The sequence below is a fragment of the Corylus avellana genome, chromosome 6 (genome assembly GCF_965113065.1).
Source record: "Corylus avellana chromosome 6, dhCorAvel1.hap1.2, whole genome shotgun sequence".
In the NCBI taxonomy this organism is placed as follows: domain Eukaryota; kingdom Viridiplantae; phylum Streptophyta; class Magnoliopsida; order Fagales; family Betulaceae; genus Corylus; species Corylus avellana.
This window is the reverse complement of record NC_142495.1, coordinates 29,661,893-29,684,048: the sequence shown is the minus strand read 5'-3', so window position 1 is coordinate 29,684,048 and position 22,156 is coordinate 29,661,893. Positions and strand designations below refer to the sequence as shown.

The 22,156-nt window shown below is 38.3% G+C and overlaps 5 protein-coding genes across 5 annotated transcripts; 4 read left to right on the top strand and 1 right to left on the bottom strand.

The window, feature by feature from the left end:
• Window positions 1-315: 315 nt before the first annotated feature.
• LOC132186897 (inactive receptor-like serine/threonine-protein kinase At2g40270) lies at window positions 316-5,660 on the top strand. The gene is made up of 9 exons (XM_059601009.2): window positions 316-702; window positions 801-939; window positions 1,723-1,794; window positions 1,901-2,044; window positions 2,146-2,286; window positions 2,623-3,233; window positions 3,501-3,691; window positions 3,778-3,910; window positions 4,789-5,660. Exons 1-9 carry the CDS (start codon window positions 606-608, stop codon window positions 5,385-5,387), a joined length of 2,127 nt encoding a protein of 708 aa, XP_059456992.1. The 5' UTR covers window positions 316-605; the 3' UTR covers window positions 5,388-5,660.
• Window positions 5,661-6,463: 803 nt separating this feature from the next.
• On the top strand, window positions 6,464-6,967 carry LOC132188141 (non-classical arabinogalactan protein 30-like). The gene has a single exon (XM_059602543.1). It carries the CDS (start codon window positions 6,464-6,466, stop codon window positions 6,965-6,967), a length of 504 nt encoding a protein of 167 aa, XP_059458526.1.
• A 1,544-nt stretch (window positions 6,968-8,511) lies between these two features.
• LOC132188140 (non-classical arabinogalactan protein 30-like) lies at window positions 8,512-9,880 on the top strand. Its single transcript, XM_059602542.2, has one exon. The coding sequence runs from the start codon at window positions 8,770-8,772 to the stop codon at window positions 9,472-9,474; it is 705 nt and encodes a 234-aa protein (XP_059458525.2). The 5' UTR covers window positions 8,512-8,769; the 3' UTR covers window positions 9,475-9,880.
• On the bottom strand, window positions 9,072-12,712 carry LOC132187321 (Mad3/BUB1 homology region 1). Its single transcript, XM_059601600.2, has 6 exons — window positions 12,541-12,712; window positions 12,286-12,430; window positions 11,941-12,098; window positions 11,073-11,157; window positions 9,871-10,983; window positions 9,072-9,155 (listed from the first exon to the last, which is right to left on the bottom strand). The coding sequence occupies exons 1-5, from the start codon at window positions 12,627-12,629 to the stop codon at window positions 9,877-9,879; spliced, it is 1,584 nt and encodes a 527-aa protein (XP_059457583.2). The 5' UTR covers window positions 12,630-12,712; the 3' UTR covers window positions 9,072-9,155; window positions 9,871-9,876.
• A 2,153-nt stretch (window positions 12,713-14,865) lies between these two features.
• Window positions 14,866-21,186, top strand: LOC132188433 (Outer membrane OMP85 family protein). Its single transcript, XM_059602879.2, has 4 exons — window positions 14,866-15,492; window positions 16,773-17,258; window positions 19,472-19,984; window positions 20,802-21,186. Exons 1-4 carry the CDS (start codon window positions 14,950-14,952, stop codon window positions 20,883-20,885), a joined length of 1,626 nt encoding a protein of 541 aa, XP_059458862.2. The 5' UTR covers window positions 14,866-14,949; the 3' UTR covers window positions 20,886-21,186.
• The last annotated feature ends 970 nt before the right edge of the window (window positions 21,187-22,156 follow it).

Below are 22,156 nucleotides of genomic sequence, written 5' to 3'. Positions count from 1 at the left end.
GCTCACTGTTTTACTCAGTCCACTTCTCTTTACGTAGGGTAGACTTCGGTAGCCCGTAGCCAAACAAAAAACAAGGGAAGTATCTAAAACGGTGAGAAAGAAAGAAAGAAAGAAAGAGACTGTGTTTGTCTGGTGTCATTTTTACAAAGTCAGTCGCCGGCACTCGAGTCACCAAAACTAAAGTTATCAGAATCCGAAACAGCCAAACGCGTCCTAACAGTGCTGGACCCCACGACTCAAAGACGAGGTCGCTTTCAGCCAGGCGGCTCTGCCGTAAGCTTTGGTTATTAGAAAGAAAAATTAGACCCAGTCCAATCATTCCAGTAAACTTTCATACAAGGAGATAATAGAATAACCAAATTACACTTTCAGTGTACGCGTTTTCAAACGTTAATTAGTTGGTCTATATTAGCTTGCATCCATGCGAACATGGTTTTGATTTTAATATCTAAGTATTATTTTTCACCGACTTTCAACGTGGGTTTCTTCGACAAGTTCTAAGCTTGATTTTTCCCCCGATTGAACTCCGTTTGTGATCAAACTGGAAGAAAAATTCGGTTGGAAGCGTCGTGTTCGTGATTGGGTTTACGTTGTTAAGGATTGGAATGGACCAGGAATGGAAACTGGGACGTTTGGTAGGCGTCATGGTGGTGTGCCTCTTGTGTATGAGTTTGCGTTTGACTTGGTGTCTCAACGATGAAGGTGCGGTATTTGGGGTTTCTGGGATCTGGGTTTTTCTTGTTCCTTGTTTGTTTCTTGGGAAGTGAAGGATAATGATGAATGGGGTATTTTCTGCGCAGGTTTGGCTCTGCTGAGGTTTAGAGAGAGAGTGGTGAGTGACCCCTTTGGGGCTTTGTCCAATTGGAAAGACGAAGATGGAGTCGTTGATCCATGTTCATGGTTCGGGATCGAGTGCTCAGATGGAAAAGTTGTGGCCTTGTGAGTATTTATTTATTTATGGAAAAAAGTGAAGACTTTTATCATTCTATCATCTGTTTGGTTTCAGAGAATAGGTAGGAGAAGGAAAGAAGGAAAGAATTCAAAACTTTAGAGTCTTTTTTTTTTTTCTTTTTTTTTTTTGTTTTTTCAGTTATTAGGGAGCTTAAGTTGACATGAAGGGCAAGATTTTAAGCTCTATTTTCTTCTTGTTTCCTCGGTTTTCTCAGCAACCAATGGAGGTTACTGATTGTTTGATTTAGTTTTATTTTAAATAGATCAAGAAAGCTTTAAAAGTTTGCGCTTTCCGTGAATTGGTCGTTATTATTTTGCAATTGAGATTTGACTTATGGTTTTAATTTAACTTTTAAGTCATTAACTAAGTTGTTTCGGCTCAATTTGTTCATCTGGTCATAGAAGTTATTCAAATATTAGGATTCCTAATTATCCTGTATCTTCTTAGAGAATTGTACTACACCGGTAATTTAATGTGCCTAAGGCACCCTAGCTTGTTCAATCAGCGATATCCAAAGAGACTTAATTTGTGATCTAGAAACCCATGGCGGTGGTGTTTTATATTGAGTTTACAACTCCTCTATCTTCATCCTAAATATCCTGATTAATAGCAGAGACACTGGAATGCGTCAGTCAATATCATATAGTTGTTTAAATAGCTACGCTGTCCTTTTGTTTCATGTTGTATGGAAGTAATACTTATAGGATGATGTTTGTTTTCTGCTTTTTGCCTCTAGTCAGTTCAAAAGGTTTGATATACTCTATGTGCAGGAACTTGAAAGGCCTTTGTCTTGGAGGAACACTGGGACCTGAGCTTGCAAAGCTAGTTCAAATAAAATCTATGTAAGCATTTATAAGTTCATTACCTAGTTGTGTAAAAATTTATAGTCGCTGCAGTTTTTAAGTTTATCTCTTGTGTGAATCATTGTCACTTTGCATTTCCCTGCAGTATTTTGCGCAATAATTCTTTGAGCGGAATCATTCCTGAAGAGATTGGAGAGCTGAAGGAGTTAGAGGAGTTGGATTTGGGGTACAATAACTTCTGCGGAACACTCCCAGCTGAACTTGGCAGTAATCTTTCCCTCACAATCCTGTAGGTTTGGTGTTAAACTGTTCAATTTTCACTAAGGAACATCTTTTTTATACGTTTCCCCCCTGTCCATATGCTAAATTTCTTTCCTGCTCACCTTGCAGTCTAGTGGACAACAATGAGCAACTTGGTAACTTATCTCCTGAGATTGATGGACTTCAGTTGTTTTCTGAATCTCAAGTAGATGAAAATCAGCTTTCTAATGCTGCTAAAGGATCATCTTGCCATAAAAGATGCGTTGCTTGGTATGCCACCACAATCAATTTGAAGCTGTTATTTTGTGGGTCAATAACTCAATATAATACCTCAACCTGGTAGACCTTGGGAAATCCCCCTTGGGAAATCCCATGACCTTGGGAAATCCCACATGGAATTTACTTCAATGCCAGAGCCAAAATGTAAAATGCTTGGGTACATTTCTTTTTTCACAAATTTGAAATTGGAAATTGCGTTTACTGATGTTGTAAACAATAGGCCCCCCTTTGATGATTTTGGGAGTTTTACTTTTTTTTTAAGGGATTTTATACATGGTTCCTGAATTCTACTTATATCATCTAAAGCTTGCCTTTTATCTTTGCTAGGAGCATTGCCCAAAATGAAGTCATGGTTCAGAGGAGACTGCTCCAAAGGACAGGACCGGGCGGTGAACGTGCAGACCCACCACCCCCAATCCCATCTCCATCCCCACCGGCACTAAAGGCTGGTCCTCCTCCACCTGATTCTCCCTCATCATCTCCCAATTCTGCTCCTACTACAACTAATTCTTCCTCACCATCTCCCAATTCTGCTCCTACCACAACTAATTCTTCCTCACCATCTCCCAATTCTGCTCCTACCACAACTAATTCTTCCTCACCATCTCCCAAGTCTGCTCCTACCACAACTAATTCTTCCTCACCATCTCCCAATTCTGCTCCTACCACAACTAATTCTTCCTCACCATCTCCCAAGTCTTCTCCTACCACAACTAATTCTTCCTCACCATCTCCCAATTCTGCTCAAGTGCCTTCCTCCCCAAAACTCTCTGGTTCCCATTCAAATATTCGTTTGGTTTTAATATTGGTTGGAGCAATAGGGGGTGCCATTCTAATTTCCATCATTGGTGTATATCTTTGTAAAACCAATAAGGTGGCCACTGTAAAACCTTGGGCGACAGGATTAAGTGGACAGCTTCAGAAAGCATTTGTAACTGGTATGTCTTCTTACTCACTGGGAAGAAAAGCAGAGGAAAAGAAATATATAATTTTGGACATATTTGTTTCATTTGCTTTACCATCTCATTTGTAATGGTCAACATCACCACACCATGCATAGCTCGTTTTGGAGCATAGTCTTATATGAGTGCATAAGTTAGAAGCTATCCTTTGAAAGATGAAAAATCAATCTAGTCAAATGCTCCCAAATCTGAACTGGATGGTTGAGATCATCTAATATATATGATTGGGAATTTGCATTACAGGTGTGCCAAAGCTCAAGAGATCAGAGCTTGAAACAGCTTGTGAAGATTTCAGTAATGTCATTGGTTCTTCACCAATTGGTATAGTTCACAAAGGGACCTTGTCTAGTGGAGTCGAAATAGCTGTGGCTTCTGTTGCTGTGACATCTGCCAAGGATTGGTCAATAAGTTTAGAAGCACATTTTAGGAAGAAGGTATTTGACAAACAAATTGCGTTGAACCCTCTGTGGCTTTTATGTGGTCCTAGAGTCCCTAATTGTTTCTGTGGTTCTGGTTTCAGATTGACACAATATCAAAAGTTAACCACAAGAATTTTGTCAACCTTCTTGGATTTTGCGAGGAAGATGAGCCTTTCACCAGAATGATGGTTTTTGAATATGCTCCAAATGGAACACTCTTTGAGCATTTACACAGTGAGTATTTCTATCATTATTGGTATTTTTCTGGACAGGCCATATATATTTGATAAATTATTCCAAGTACTGGCAAACTACTTTTCCTTAAGTTGTTTTCAGATGCCATTAAATGTTTTGAAAAGAAGTATGAGGTTTTCTTGAAAAGGTCTTTTTGTTACTGAATATAGGATTTATGAGCTTAACAGAAAAAGAAAAAAGAAGAGTAGTGGTTGCAAGGTTACTGACTCACTTTTAAATTCTAAGTACTCAAAATTCAACTAATTATGATATCAAAGTTCTTTAGCTGTCTCAGTCATTACAGAATTAAATTTATCTCTACATCATAAAATTTAAATATCCAAGAGCTCCATGATATTGTAACTGTGCCCCATTCAGGTTACTCCCAAGATGACTTGGCAGTCCAATTTATTTCTGTCGAAGTTGATGTGAACCTTCTGTAACAAGAAATAAAAGGAACTTGTTTTGCATGTTAAACTTAAGAGGTAAAAATTGGGTGCATTTGGCCTTGTCTCCAATTACTGTCATGTACTCGTATAAAATTTCTGTATCTTATGTGAAAAGAAATCTGCTATGGATGTGCAGAAGTAAACTTCTTGCACCAATGATGTGGCAACCTCTCAAATTAGAGGAGAAGAATAGGGTAATATTTTGAAACAATCAATGTTAAGAGGGTTCATTTGTTTTTTTGTTAAGGTTGCCAAAACATTAAGTTTTTGAAAACTTATGTCTTAGCATAGGAGGTTGAGGTTGCCACATAATCATCAGACCATGGAAGATTATAAGGAAAATTATTTGCTGTTTTTGATGATAGCCTCTTTTATCATTCAGCTACTAATATTATTGCCTAAGATATCTAATTTTGATGGTCCCTGCAGTAAAAGAGGCTGAACACTTGGACTGGAGAATGCGGCTGAGAATTGCAATGGGAATGGCTTACTGCCTTGAGCATATGCACCAGCTAAACCCACCTATAGCCCACAACAACCTGAACTCTTCAGCTGTCTGCCTCACTGAAGATTATGCAGCCAAAATCTCAGAGTTCAGTTTCTGGAATGAGATCGTCGCAGCCAAGATAGAATCAGCTGGATTAAGGAATATACATACACCATCAGTAGGCCCAGAAAGTAATGTTTACAGCTTTGGTGTGATATTGTTTGAAATGGTTACCGGTCGGGTTCCTTACTCTGTGGATAGTAGCTCACTTGAAGACTGGGCATCTGACTTCTTGAGAGGGGAGCAACCGCTTAGAGAAATAGTTGATCCCACTTTGACATCCTTCCAAGAGGTGCAACTGGAGCTGATTGGTGAAGTGATAAAATCTTGTGTCCACCCTGACCCTAAACACAGACCGGCAATGAGAGAAGTCTCCGCAAGATTTAGAGCCATAACTGGAATAACCCCTGAGGGAGCAAACCCAAAACTTTCTCCTCTTTGGTGGGCAGAGCTTGAGGTTGCTTCGGCGGATGGAAGCTGAGGCACAAAACTTATACTGAACTTCAAATTGCAAGCATGAAGGGGAATTTTCTGTAGTTGTATGAGGCACTAAAGATCGAAGTTGCCCATACGTTGATACAGCTTGTATTTATCATAGGGTAAAAAGAATTATTTGTATATAACTCCTACAAAGGGAAGTTTGGCGAATCTTCTTTTATTTTGATATTGTTGTTTTACATTTGGCCGGGAAACTGTGAAAGCAGACAAGGGCCGAGTCTACGTCCAACTGAGGAAAGATCCTCTTTTTTGTTAAGAGCTGCCCTGGTCGATCAATGTCTTGCAAATTCCTCTCTCTCTCTCTCTCTCTCTCTCCATGTGTCTTGGGTGGGGATGCTTAGCAATTAGCTCATGTGGGAAAATTTTGAGCGTGCATCCGTCCAGTGTCTAACATAACAAAAGACCTACTAATATTTCAGTTAATATTGAAAAATAATAATAATAATAATAATAATAATAATATAAGCATTACTTTCTCCAGCAAGATAATCCTAGATTTTTTTTAGACTTTATGGAAGAGCTGCTGACGAACTTGGTGCACATTTAAGCAATTACATTATAGAGGGTTTGCAAATGGGTCTCCAACAATTACCTGTTCAGGCAAGCAATTGCAAGAGATTCTCATGAGCCCATTTGTCCGAACAGGTGCTAAACTGCCTGAATTCTGTGAGAATTTTCTCACAATTACCTGTCTAGCAATCCGAACAAATAATTATTGACAATCTCAATTCGTCCATTTCTTATGCAAACAAGCTTCAATACAATGCCTTTATGAACTAGACCTTATAAGAGGGCCACAAATTTTGAAGACTCCACTCTCTTATCCATCATAGAAAAAAAAACATTGACAAAACACAGGGTGGCCTTCACGTCTATCTATACCTCTTCCAAGCAGTGCAAGTCGTTGACATGCAGCTTAATTAGTAGCCCCCACGTCCATCAGAAAAGCACTTGGCGAATCAAAAGATGTTATCTTTCCCTAACAAACTATAAATACAACTCTATCCCATTTCTCTTTACCCCAAACTCAAACCACTCTCCCTCCTAAAGTCTCAGAAAATGGCATTCAGCAGGCAGCTCTTGATCCTCTTCTCAGCGCTCATGGCCTTCCCAGCTGCCACCATAGCTGCTGACGCAGAGAAGAAGATTGACGTGGTGGTTGAAGGCGTGGTCTACTGCCAGAGCTGTGAGAACGCTGGAACATGGTCTCTCTCTGGCGCCAAGCCAATCCCGTCTGCTAAAGTCAGCGTCATCTGCAAGAACTACAAGGACCAAGTCAGCTACTACAAGGTGTTTGAAACAGACAGTAACGGCTACTTCTACGCACAGCTTGAAGGCTTCACGATGAGCCAATGTCTTTTGGAACATCCTCTTCAGTCGTGCCATGTGAAGCCCGTCTCGTCTCCTCTTGAAAACTGCAACCTCCTTACCAACGTTAACTACGGTCTCTATGGCGCCTCGTTGCGTTACGAGAACAAGAGATTGTTTGGAAGCAGCTATGAGGCTGTTGTCTTTGCTGCAGGCCCCTTGGCATTCCGCCCAGATCATTGCCCTGTTCCCTAATCACGTCTATATTACCAATTACCTTTGACCCTTGATTATTACTATTTTTTTCGATGTTTGATCTTTTCTTTTCTTGTGATTAAGGCGCTCTGTTTTGATTGATTTGAGGATATTTATATGAAATATAAGGCACTCTGTTTTGTTTCCTGAATAAATTACACTGCTGTAATGCAAAAATGATAAAAAGGATTTGGCCATCCCTTTGTCTAAACATATACGTAATACGTGTAATATTTATATATGGACAACAAGATAGTGGTAGACTGGTAGTGACAGTGAAGGTGCCGGTGACAATGGAGCTATGGTGATTATGGTATAGGTAGTGATAGAGGGCTAGAAAGAGAGAGTTTCAATTTTTAATATGCATCGAGATATGAATAATGAACATCTAATAAAGACAGTCGTTTCATACGCATTATTTAAAAATTAAATTTTTTTAAAAAAAATTCAAAGGTGGCTCAAGCTACCCTCTTTAGCCAAATGAGGGTGGCCGTCAAGTAATTCAACAAATTGTGCAATGGGACAATATGGCCCAAACTCATGCATATTTTGAGTAGAATGCTGTCGCAACATGCTATATTATTGTAATGACTCAAGAAAAAGTTAGTCATATATACGCTATTACTTTGAAATATTTAGTGGAGTTATGATGGGAGCTTCCTAGTCTTAACATAGGACTTAACACACATGAGCTTCTTTATAATCCACATATTCAATGTGGGTAATTCGCATTTTCAATATAACACTAATTTTCTGAGTTGTCACAATTGTGCTCTCACTGAAAACCTCTTTAAGGTGTAAATTTCCCTAACAAGTAATATTAGAAAACTATTTAAGTTGTAAATTTTCCTAACAAGTAATATTAGAGCCTATTGTAGTGTGCGGTATGGTGGAGTGACACATGCACAAATAAGAGTCCTTAGAGTATGAGCAAAGACGCAAAAGTGTGGGTATTGATGAGAGTCCATAGAGTATCCCTAGAGTAATTAAAGGCAAAGGTTCATGACACGAGCATAATCAAAAGTCCCTGAAATAGAGACAAAAGTGCAAGGTGCGGGCATAAATGAGGGTCCATGAAGTAAGGAGAAATTTCATGGCACAGGTACAAACGAAAATCCCTAGACTAAGAGCAAAGGTGCATAACATGGACAAACCCACATAAGTAATCTTGGAAACGATCCATAAGATTGATAAAAAAAAAAAAAAAAAAAAAAGCTTTCATTTGAAGGGGAGTGTAATTATGCAACGATATAATCACACGTGAGAGGAAGATTGTTGAATAAACATGTGTGAATGTAAAAATATTGAATTCTTTATTAAAAAGCTGTTATATGTGTGAGTGTTTAATATGTTAGAGTTAGGCCCAAACTCATAAACTTAAACTTTTAAAGTAAGTAATATCTCAAAGTGCTATATTACGGTGTCACCGAAAGACTCACTAAATTGTAAATCTCCCTAACACATGCCACCCACAACACGTACAAGTCTACAACTACCCGAGACAACCATCGAGTATAAATCCCATCATGAAACTAGAATAAATAGACTCCATTGGAGCCTTCTCTCATACAGGGGTCAAGCAAGCTGCAATTCAAACATGAAATTACGGAATAAAATAATAATAATAATAATAATTGAAATTACAGCCAATCCCAATCCCTGTAAACCGGGCCGGCCGACTTTCTTTTTCTGTATTTTTTAATTGTATGTAGCCGGCCGGTCTTTCTCTCTCAAAAAAAAACATGCGTACTTTTTAATTTTTCATGAAAAGAAGATGGCGTTCACGTTTCCAATTATAAAGAATGTCGTTGACATGCAGCTTAGTAGCGCGCACGTCCATCAATTTTTTTGCAAAATTCACCCGAAAGTTGCACGGACAAACTATAAATACAACTCTAAAATCTCTCTTCACACAGGGATTTCCTCACAAAAGTGATCTCTATTCTCTAAGCAACAATTACTCATCGAAGAGAATGGGAAGCAACCACCTTGTAGTCCTCTTCTCACTCCTGCTCCTCCCTTTGGCCTTCCCTTCCATAGCTGCTATTGGAGATGTCCCAACAAAAACACCAGAGAACAAAACAGAAGTGGTGGTGGAAGGCATTGTCTACTGCCAGAGCTGCGAGCACGTAGGAACATGGTCTTTGACTGGAGCCAAGCCCATCCCTTCGGCTAAAGTAGGTGTAGTCTGCAAGGACCACAAAAAAAGAGTCAGCTTCTACAAGGCTTTTGAAGCAAACGAAAATGGCTACTTCTATGCACCACTGGAGGGATTCAAGATGAGTAACTCTATATTGGAGCATCCCCTCCAAGCGTGCAAAGTGAAACTCCTTTCATCTCCTGTTGTAAACTGCAGCAACCCCACCAATGTTAATTATGGACTCTACGGCTCTCCTCTTCGTTATGAAGAGAAGAAACTGATTGGAAAGAACTATGAGGCTGTGATCTATGCTGCAGGCCCCTTGGCTTTCCGTCCAGCTTATTGCCCTATCAAACCTCACAACTAATATTGCTAACAATTGCTGTTTGGTCCTTGAGTAATCTTTGTATTAAGTGTTGATCTATCAGTTTGGATAGGAATATGTTGCCAATTTGTGCTATTTGATTGAATAAATGAATAAACTTAAATGTTTTGCATGCATTACAAAATGATATTTACTACTGCTGTAGAACACACAAGGGATACAAAGGACACATCATTGAGATAACAATGAGCTTCTGCTGAAATTTGAAGATAAAACAGCATAAATACACACAGAAAACTCATTAAGAAAAATAAATCCATCGACTCTAAAACAATTCACTTTCAAACACATGGGGCCAGATCAAAAGCATGGCTGACTGATTTTCTTTTTTGCTGTTAACAACAAATCCAAAATTTTGTAACACCTATAGCACTTTACCTGTTTTTAAAAATCCAATGGCATGCCAAACAGCTTATTTATGTCATCCATGGCCTCCTTTGTAAACACTGTTGGCTCAAACAGATCACATTCTCTTGATGTTCCAGATAAGTTTGACTGCAGCTGAACTTCTTGGTGTTCCAAGTCATCATCAGAAAGTATTGAAAACCCACCAAATTCTTTTTTACTTTCGGGTGCTTTGTCCTGCTTTCTCAATCTCTTGGTCCTAACAAAATCCATTGGCTTCCCAAACATGTTATTTATATCATCCATAGCCTCCTTCAAGTTGATTGTGGGGTCAACTAAGCCATGGTGGCAAACATTTTCAACTTCGACCGGCTCATCTAAAATAGTTGACCCAACAAACCTACAAACAACTGTGTCCTCTCTAAACTTTGGTTGCGGCGAGCTCTCAGGTGCAAGATCCTTTGGGCTAGGAAACACAAAAGCATTTCCACGTGAAGCAGAAGAGAGGGAACCTTCTGTCATACTTTCAACATCATTCTGCTCAAGGTTATCCTTCTCCTCATTTCTCTCTCCAATTTCACTACTTACTTCATCGTCAACGTATATTGCAAAAGGTTCTTGTTGAGGCAGGCAATTTTCAGTTCTACCATGCTGCAGGATTGAAGAACCTTCTTCTTTTGGTTGGCTTGTGCGTGATCTCCTACCAACTGGAGCTGTCTCTATAGGTTCTCGAAACATGCTGTTGATGACATTCATAGCCTCCTTCATATTTATCGTAGGCTCAACCAGCCCATGATGGCAAGCATCTTCAGCTTCAGACTTTCCAACAATGACAGAGTCTACAAACTTCACCGCAACCGTATCATCAGTGCAAAACATCCTCTGTCCATCTGACTCTCTTTTGGTAGTTGCCTGTTGCTTAGAGATACTTCCAGGTCCAATCTTTCCAATAGATTCCTTCTTTGTGGACAGATCTTGACTTGTTCTATCGTCGCAAGAGTTTTCTGAAACCCCGGTATAATTAGATTCCATTAAATACCTTCCCTCAACTCTGCATATATTTTCTTTGTTTTCTTCAGTTATACTGCCATTGGGAGGGATGCTGCAACCAGATAAAAACCCTTTGGCAGTTCTTCCTTCCTGGCGCTGCAGGATGTCTGATCATAGTTAGATAACCAAGGACTCTAACTAACTAGTAACACAGGCCCAATACACAAAAGCTTAAAAACCACTACCAGGGTCCTCTTGTTCTTGTATCTCTCCATCCGGTGAAGGAACTGCTCATATGATTTCTGCAACTCATCCATAGGCTCTGCAAGGCTGCTTAGCAGTCAATTTGAAGGTGAATGCAAGTATTTTCCAAGCCTCACGAAAAAACAAAAAGAAAGTATCCTATACCATCCAAATACTTGAACTGGTCATTATTATGTCAACGCATTAAATAATAAGAGTAAATATATGTGATAAATGGTTTGTTTACCGAGTTTCTAAACTATGATCTAGTGGCACTGGCAAGTTCAAAATTCTCGCAATAAAAATTAGTCAAATACAATGTAAGGTTACTATTTCAGTAATAAAAAATTAGCTCAACAATCCATTAGACTTTGAAACATTGCAATTGCTGCTACCCACAAAGAAAGTATGCGAGATACACTTCAAAACAGACTTTGAAACATTGATTGAAAGGCCTCTCAATTGCAAATATAAATTACAGTCTCCCATATATTAATTACACTCTTCAATTATTTTCCTATAGCATATAGTCTAAAACATATGGGTAATATTCCAGCACAGCAAACAAGATATAAAACGTTAGAGCACTAAACATAGTCAGAATTCATACATATGGAACAGAAACCATTGAGCATCGCAAGAACATAGGGCCTTTTTTAGAAACATTGTATGCATAGAACCTGAAAGTGAACATTTTTGTTAAACATGATGGTTACCATTTCCAATCAACTCGCTAATTTTTCAATTCAGCTACTTTATAAAGGAATTAATCGTTCACTCAAACCCAATATGAACAAATGTGGAAGGATTCGATTTCTTTTGGACATTCAAACGCCCCAATAAGCTCTAAAAATGTAGGAGAAAACTTACTTCTGCACCCCCAAATGGTACATTTTCTCAGCCTCCTCAAATTTCTTGATCTTCTCGTAGTAAAGAGCATATGCCAGGTAGAACAAAGACCGTTTTGTCCCGATGTGATTCACCTCCAGGGTCCTCAAAAGCGCTCTCGGATCATCAACAAAATCCATCTACTCACAAAGCACATGTAAACACATAACTACATTTTGGGCAACTAAAACAACTTAACCATCAGATTCCAAATTTAATCTTCCATTTTCGCAGGAACCAAACAACGGCTACGAAACTAAACCGAAACTGGAGGACCCAGAATATAAAATCATAGATGATGAAAAGAGTGATGGGTTTATCGATTACCAACTGTAACCAAACGCGGAGGTAGCGTAAGTCATTTCTGTAACGCCGATCGGACTCAAAGGTCTGCGCGCACTTCTGCAAAAACCTGGGGAGCTTCTCGTTCAGAAGCTGCGAAGGCAGCGACTCTTTCAACTTTCGGATCCCTCTATAGCCAAAAACACAAATCCCAAACCAAAAAAAATAAGAGAGAGACGCAAATTAATAAAACGAACACACACGCACGCACACACACAGAAGCAGAGAAATTGGATATACCGGAGCCAAGGGAGAAGAGGGTCTTTGCCAGAGTAGGTTTTGATGTCTGATATTAAGGAGGAGAAGAGGTCATTAGGGTCGTTGGCCATGGAAAAGTTTGGAGCAGAGTTGGAAGATGGTGATGGCGGTCTCGAGCCAAGGCCCTAATTTGAATTTGCGTTCCGGGAAATCTAGGCGTTTGCTTTGAATTTTTGGGATGTCTTGTGCGTGATCGCTCGGACACAATTTGTGGATCCTTTCTTGTTCTGTTTATAGACACGTGGGAGGGACAGGGACAATTGATTAAGATGACCTGATCATCATGACCGCTATGATATTTTCCTTCCTTTTTTTCTCTTTAAAGGCCAAGATTCAAGATTGTGACAACAAAGATAAAACGGAAAATAAAAATAAAGGGATGTTGAGGTGTTCTATCAAATATAAATTTTCTCAAATCTCAACTATCATTTTCAAATGAGATTATTAGGATTCTATAGAATTAGCATTTATCCCTTTTAAAGTAAGATAAAATATGATAAAAACTAAGTTAGTAAATCTTAATGTCAAAATATTAGTCCTTCGAGTTTGTAATTGATAGTAGTTTAGTGAGTTGAGTATAGTTTGAAATTTCGTTCAAAATTCGCATTTTATGAAAACTCGCTCAAAATTTGTATTTGGAGATTAACATGTTGAATAAAAAATTTCGCTCAACTTTTGCTTGACAATCGCTCATGTGAGATGAAACAACGACTTCACTCGACTCTCACTCAACATTTACTCTAGCAAGTTTACGATAATTGTAATTATGTTTTAAATATGATTATTTGTTTAACCCAATTATCCCTCTACCTGTAAATGCTACGTCTTACTCGATTTTTTGAGTTATAAAGGTAATATAGAATAATTAATCTAAAGAACTCTGTAAAGAGAAAGCCTATGCCTCTTCTGAATTTAAAGTCCGGTTATGATGGCGTTGAAAAATATAAATTTTATTTATAAAAGAAAAAAAAAATATCAAAAATAGCCTTTTAGAATAGAAAAAAAAAAAACAAAAAAAAAAACTTATTTTGCTTTTCTAAAGCAAAATAAGTTTTTTGTTTTGTTTTTTGTTTTTTTAAGCAAAAAAGTCAAAGAAGTGCACTGGGATCTTGCACGGTTTTTTCATGTATTATAGTAATTTAATTTCTTAATGCAATTTCAAACAAGTTATTAGTATTCGTCGCTCATTTCTTCATTTTTAGATGAAACGTGCAAAACTAGTCATTGTTATTGCATCGCTTCCCAAGATTTTAAAAGTGGTTTAAAACTTCTCACGATAAGTATAAATGATAAATCACCCACCATCCACACTTCCATTTAAGATTTTAATGAAAATTGTTAAAATGGTACAAAAGCATCAATAATAATACAACATGTAACACCTATTGTAAAAAGAATACATGAGATACGTTTTGTATTGTTATAGTGTTTGCAATAAGCTCCTTGTTGTATAAAATATTAAGGTTAATTATCTTTTTAGTACTTATGTTTTCACTCTCTCTTTTTTTTTTTTTTTTTCTTTTCTTTTCACTTAGGTTTTAATTCGTATCACAGATGATACATGACTTATAGGTATTTCCACTTAGGTTTTAATTCGTATCACAGATGATACATGACTTATAGGTAAATATCAGTTTAGTACTTCTGTTAGCCAAACTAACGAATTGTAATGGGGATGGTTTTGGCTACCCCTATGCCCAGTTTGAAGGTGGTTTGACCACTCCCATGGCATCTGCAGGGTGGCTGTCACCCCTTTTTGGCCATTGGAAGTGGTTGAACCGCTCCTAAGGACCTTATGAGTGATTTGATCACCTCCAAATTGATCATTAGGGATGGTCGAAACCACCCCTTGACAGTATGTTAGTTTGGCTGACATAAGTACTAAATTAGTACTTACCCATAAGTCAGATACTATATGTAATACAAATTAAAATATAAGTGAGAAAAAATAAAAATGTGAAAATCTAGGTACTAAGAAGATAATTAACTCAAAATATTATGAAAGCCCCACATGTTATTTGTTATTTGCAATAAGCTGTTTGTGGGATAAAAATAACAAATAAGTCCTTGCATCAAGGACTTATTTGTTAGTTTTGCATACTATAAGGAGTTGTGTTAACATTTTTACACCCACAAAGAGCTTATTGCATATCAGTGTACCAAGTAAATTAATTTTACATTAAAAAAAAAAGAGAGTGATTTTTACTACGATATTGTCCAAATTGTGTGTTACGGTGTACTAAATAACATTATTAGTAAAAAAAATTAAAGCTAAAATAAATAAATAACGAAACGCAGACTGATCTTATTGTCCATGGCACTGCCAAAGACTGTCACTTCGATTTGATACAATTCACCCACCGCCGCTCCTACTCCCTTTTATCGCTCGGCATGGCAGACTCAGCCGAAGAGGAACAACCCCAAATCCCGCCAAACCCTAACACCGACGGAGAAGAACACCAAGACCCCTCAAATGTCCAAGAAGAAGAAAACGATGTCGTCGATGACGAAGAGGAGGACGAAGAAGAAGACGACGATGACGAAGAGGAGCAAGAACCGCCGCCGAAGCCTCTCTCCCGAGAGTCCCAAATCCGCGCGCATAAGTCGAAGATGGACAGCCTCTTCCGCCGAATGCAGAGCGAGAAGGTCCCTCTCCGAGTCCACGACGTTTTGATTAAGGGAAACACGCGGACTAAGGACTCGCTCATCGAGGCCGAGCTCGAGGGATTGAAGAAAGCCACCACATTGCAAGGTCTGCTCGAGGCGGCGGGGATTGCCAATGCGAGGCTTCAACAGCTCGAGATTTTCGAATCCGTTAGGGTCACGCTTGATTCGGGCCCGCCGGAGCTTCCCGGGACCGCGAATGTCATCGTCGATGTTGTCGAGACCAGTAGCCCTCTCTCCGGTGACCTTGGGGCTTACATGAAGACCACGGTACGGTGTCTTTTGCTGTGTTTTTGAGGGTTTTGATGTTTGTGTCAAGGTTAGGGTTTTCCTTATTCTGATGAATGAGTTAGCGCTGTGTTTAGTTGCCGAGAAACTGGTGGAAGATGGCAAAGAAAATTTGTAGAAAGATGTATGTATGCATAGTGTAGAGATGAAAATGTTAATTTAGGCTTCAAAGTTGGGAATCTATGTAGATATACTGATAACATAATTGCATTCACATTCACATTCACATAATTGCATTCACATTTCAAAATGTTTAGTTACTGAGAAACTGGTGGAAGATGGCAAAGAAAATTTGTAGAAAGATGTATGTATGCATAGTGTAGAGATGAAAATGTTAATTTAGGCTTGAAAGTTGGGAATCTATGTAGATATACTGATAACATAATTGCATTCACATTTCAAAATGTTACATATTTTCGTCGGCACTTTGCTATTGCTTATGGGCAATCTGACTTTAACAGCGTAGTGTGGTGTTTTTTAGGGGCCAGCCAGGTGAATTGTTGAGTAGGTTAGGAGTTATGTCTGCAATCTGGTTACAAAGCCCTGAACGCACTTTGTCGTTACCTGTCATAGATTCAAGTTGTATGAGCCTGAAGGCTGGGTTGTTCTATTGAGAAAAAAGTTAATTATTTTCTCTCTTTTTTTTTTTTTTGAAGGGGGGTGAGAGAGTTCGCTGGGGATGTAGAAGGGCAGCAGAAAGTAGCAAATACTGTTGATTGATTTATTTTGTTGAGGATTGTGGATGGGAGGAAGGTGCAATTTTGGTTGGTGTGCGTGTGAGCCTTTTTTTTTTCTTCTTATTTTTATGAATGGTGTGCCTGTGAGCCCTTCGCTTTATTGCTGGATCTTCTTAATTTCTTCATACTCAATTGGTCTACAGTGACAAGTTATATGGTTTGGTGACTGGTGAGGGAGAGCTACCTTAATATTCTGTGTTTGTATGGCTGTTCACAAGATTGTTTGTTTGACTACCTTTTTGCCTTACCCATGAGGCTGGAGCAGGCTTTTTTGTTGCCTATGTAGTGTACATAGCATGCCTCACTTACAAATGCTTAATTAAATAGGCACGACTACATTTATCAGCATGTACACTCTCATATGGCCAAATATGAAAGGAGATGCACTTTCAGCTTGATGCAATATTGTCTGCATGGACTAGTGACTACAAACAAACTTGAGAGTTTATGCAATATTGTAATGTTAAGCTGGCTGCTATCATGCTACATGTATATGATTTTTATATTTGTATAATGCTTTTGTAGGCTAGATCTTGGACGGTCGAAGGTTCACTTAAGTATAAAAACTGGTTCGGTTATGGGGATCTGTGGGATGGTTCTTTGGCATATGGTCCCAACCAGACATCGGAGGTTAGTGCTGGTGTGTTTCTGCCCAGATTCAGAGGATTTTCAACTCCTCTGCTGGCACGAGTATCCCTGCTTTCCCAAGATTGGCAAGAGTTCTCTTCTTACAGAGAACGATTCTTGGGCCTTTCTCTTGGCTTGTTTTCCACCAGGTACCATGACTTGGTATACAATCTTGGATGGCGTGCCTTAACGGATCCATCACAAATGTCATCCAGGTCAGTAAGGAGGCAGCTTGGACACAGTTTGCTTTCATCTTTAAAATACACATTTAAGATTGACAGGAGGAATTCAGCTGTGAGGCCTATTAAAGGATATGCTTTTGTTTCTACCACTCAAGTAGGTGGCCTCACACCAGATCATCGGAGCTTGCGATTTTTGCGACAGGTTCATTACTGATACTGTGCTTTTCCTTATACTACTTCAATTGTCCAAGCCAATTTTTCTGTTAAAAAATCATTGATTAATTTATGTAGCTCAATTGGTATGTGAATTGTAATGAGTCTTTTTTGATAAGTAAATCAATCTCAATAAAAAGTGCAGAGGGGCACAACTCTAGTACACAAGAAGTATGCAGGAGTGACCTCAATTTGGGAGGAAACAAAGAGCACAAGTCCAAAAATTAAGTAAAACCAGAAAAGTGAGTACTATTGTACGCCGCCATCCAGGCATAAAGGGATTTGGATGTAACGGTCTTTAGTTTTGCCACTGAAATCATGCAATATTTGAAGTTCTTCGTGTTCCGTTCTCTCTCCAAATTCACCACATTAAGCACAAAGGTGCTAGCCTTCAAACTTTCAAAATGTTACTGCTTTTCAACTTATCTCTCCAGCTAGCCAACAACCCTACTGCCTGACCTACTCTGCACCAAAAAGACTATCAAAATCCATAATTCTCTCACAACTTCACAATGTAGAAGAAGATGATCTATGCTCTCCCCACTTCTCTTGCACGTACAACACCAATCCACCACTATTATGTTCCTCTTTCTCAAATTGTCTAAAGTAAGGATCTTCCCTAGTGCTATTTTTCACACAAAAAATGGCACTATCGAAGAGGCCTTATATCTCCAAATGCTCTTATAGGGAAATGGGGAGCCTGTGGGAGTGCAAAGTGCATGATAAAAATATATTTCTTCAAACATTAACCTTTTGGAGGGAATCCAACAAATTTTATCCTTGCCGCCTTGTCTCAACCTAAGAGAATATAAAAGATCAAAGAATGAAGTGACCAAGTCTACCTCCCAATCAAGCACTGGTTTGGTAAAAAAATATATTCCATTGAAGATTCCCATTAGAAAATTGCACATGATCAGCCACCCAACCTCCTTACAACGAGCAATATTGAACAATTCCAAAAAAGATGCCTTCGAGGGATGGTCCTCACACCACAAATCATGCAAAAACTTGATCTTCAACCAGTTTCCCACCTCACATATGAAAAATCTAGAGAAAAATCCCTACCCCTTCTTATGTATTTCCACACCCCCACCCCGAAGGGTCCCACAACCTCATTAGAACACCAACCTCCTCTCGTGCTATCATATTTGGTTTTCACCATTGATCTCCACAAAGCCTGCCTCTTTGTAGCATAACACCATAACCATTTTCCCAAAAAGCTCAGTTAAACTAAATTAGATTTCTAACACCCAAACCACCGGAGCATTTCAGAGAACAAATTTTGAAGATAAATGCTATAGGTACCAAATTTTTTACCAAGTGATGGGTACCAAAATAATTTGGAGCTTATTCATTGGTACTCGCAGCATTTCTTTTAATTAATTGTTTTGATCCTCTCTAATGAATGAGCTCCACATCATTTTGGTCCCATCTCTTGGTAAAGTTGTGTACTTCTAGCATTTCTCAATCATTTCTCAATCTTGAACCAACTGACTAAATGGAACTTGAACTCATCACCAACTCCAACCCGCAAAAAATCCCTCTAAAGTTTCTCAATCTGGTTAGACCCATTTTGAGTCTATCCTACGAATTTGTATGAATTATAATGCAATTAGTGTGAGTAATAGGTTCTTACAATCCAATTGACCATATCCTGCTAATGGGGATTAGTATTACATTTGGACTTTCCAGTTTTATGAGTTTGGGGAGCCCAATTTCTCTTTATTGAAATTGTTGAATAGAATAAAGAAATTGATGAATAAAAACTCTCTTTTAAAAATAAAAAATCTCAATTAGATGAAGTGAAATTGGTAAATCCTTGTATAATTAGATTATCTTGCTTCTGCTCTAAACAACAAAGCTATTTATATTCATGGTTATGCAATTATGAGAAATAAAAATGAATACATAAAAGACAACAATTACTTGTCTATTAGTTGAAGACTTCTACTTTCCATGAACTATATACGGCATTGAAGCAAGGTAGCGCCTACCTGCTCAGAGGATATTTCAGTAAATCTTTGCCTTTTGGTTTGTCATATGTACTCACACACAGATACGCCCATGATATGGTATTCCAATTAGTTGATTTATTGTTGTGGTTTTCGCCATAAGGATTATAGTTTTGAAGCTGATCTAACTTCATTCTAGTCAAGTTCTCTCTATGTATCATTTCTTATAGAATTTTTCTATCTTTACCAGGAGTTTGATCTTCGATATGCTATCCCTTTTGGGTTTTATCACGCTGCACTCAACTTTGGGATCTCTGGTGGTGTTTTATTTCCATGGGGCCGTGGTTTCTTGGACAAGCCCTCGCCCCTGCCGGAAAGGTTCTTCTTAGGTGGTGATTTCTCTCCAGTTTGCACTATTGGAGGCCCAACAACTGTGTGGGGATTTAAGACAAGAGGACTGGGACCCACAGAGCCACGAAGGCAAATTAGAGATAAATCTAATGATGAGAGTTCTGATTTTCCTGGAAGGGATTTTATTGGTGGAGACCTTGCTGTTACTGCTTTTGCAGACCTTTCTTTTGATCTTCCAATTAAGTGGTTAAGAGAACATGGAGTCCATGGACACATTTTTGCTGGTGCTGGAAACCTCGCTCAATTAACAGAGAATGAGTTCCGAAATTTCTCTTTTCGTAAGTTCTTGGAGTCATTCCGAAGCTCTGTAGGAGTCGGGGTTGTTGTCCCCACCAAAATTTTCCGCCTAGAGGTGAGTTATCTATTTTGATTTTCTTTATTTTAAAGCAAGCAATCAAGTGTAATATGGTCAGTGTTATATGATTGAGGAAGGAAATCCTCATATGTTGTGCTTGGTGTTCTGGACACTTGTCTCAGATTTCTGGTTTTCACCCATGGTACTGCCTGAATGCAATGTTCACACAAGATCGGGGGTCGTGCTGGAAGTAATTTCATAATTAATTGATATTGTCATCTCTATTGAGGAAAGAAATTAAGTTGCAAAATGTGGTGCTTTTGCCACAAATTTAATAGAATACTTATCTTCCAAAATCTGAAGTGACTATCTCCTATTGGGAATTTCTTAAAAGCTGTTTTAGTTAGGACGGTTACTAGCATGTGATAGATGCTAACATTATCTGAAAGTCCTAATTTATTCATGTGCGTGCCTGCGGTCATGCTCCTTGAAATTTTCCCCTACGCTTCTCAACTATGTATTCTGTATTTATTTATTGAAATAAAGATAAATGGGGGTGAGTGGAGAGAAAACTTCTATACATTCTTCCTTGAAAGTTCCCTAAAATATCTCTCAACTCTGCACTCTGCACTCTGCACTCTGCTGTGATATTATTTAATGGGTTATGAAGCAGGTATTGCTTCCTTTTTAATTGTAACTGGGATGTGATCCCATGTGATCTGATAGATTGGCATATTCTTGCATGAGTTCCTCAATGTTCCCTGAAAATAATGCCTTCCCCTGCTCCTCTGATTCATGCTTTCTATATTTCTACTTGTTTTAGCAAGACTCGTACCTAGGTTTCTAAACTAATGAGGCTTGATGTTGTTGTCAGGGTAATTTCTACTACATGCTCAAGCAAGATGTCCATGACCGTGGGAAGACTGGCTTTCGGTTTAGCTTCTCTGCTCCAACATAGAATCTAGATTTTTTTTAATGATACTTGATGTTCGGCAACCTTGAGGTGACACATGAAGCACACAACTTCAGGTACTCAAAAGTTTTTTTTAGAAATTTTTTTTAATTGTTTTGACAGCTCAATTTGAACGGCATATGTTGACGTGGTTTTGTAATCTGAAATCTAGACTGGAATTTCAGAAAGCATGATTGCTTTCTCATATTGAGGAAAATAAGCTTCAGATGTTGGCATATATGTCAAACTGTGGAATGGTCTAATATTCAAACATTTAATCTCACTGTTACCTGTATGTTTGTCAATATCACGGCGAGTATTTTGAAATATACTTTTGTGCAACTCCAGTTCAGATTGTTTTAGAAGGCCTTGTGTTCGTTGCCCAATATTTAATGTAATCTACTTTTTTTTTTTTTTTTTTTGGAGGGGGCTATTTTGTATTTTGAGTTGTTTGTTAATATATTTTATGGTTCAGGATTTGTTTTGTTGTATTTAACGGTGTACATGATGTCAATATTTAAAAATTTTAAATGAGCTAACAACGTATTCAATATGCAGCAGTATATACATAATTAAATATGTTAAATTTAATCCGGACAATGAATTGGATCTCTCCGATCCCTTGTCTCATCACCATCTTAAACAATAATCAAGCATAATTAATTATAAAACCTTTTATTTACATGGATTGAACAATATTTTCAGTTGGCTACTTGATCTGCTCGCTCTCCCCTGCGTAGTTTGAACTTTAGAACTGTTCATATGTTGGGTGTCCCGCCCAATGAAGGGTGATCTGGGCGTCGCATTCGAGCTTGACAAATGATAGACTAAAGCCGCCTTAAAATTAGGCTCCATAAAAAGTCTAGGTCGATCTTGGGCTTTGTGCTTAAAAACCCAATGTAAATTCTTGGTGCTGAAATTGCGTAATGGGAGTTAGGGTATATGTTTGTTAATGTGTTTTGGTATTATTACTTTTTTTAAAAAAAATGTTGTAAAAATTGTTTTTGTGTTTGCACGAGTGTTCTGTGTTAATGTATTTGTCTTGAGAAGACAGGAGAAAACATGACTGAATTTTTTGTCTTACTAACATCTCTGTCGTTTCTTTGTCTTTTTGGACGAACTAGTCATTTCATTAAAGCATTGAAGTTCAAAACACGGCAATACAGCTACACGGATTCAAGTAACCTATCAGTAGGTAGACACTCCTAACTATAGGATACAACAGAAAGAAGAAACAGCAATTGTCTCATTTATAAGAACAGAACAAGGCGAATTCC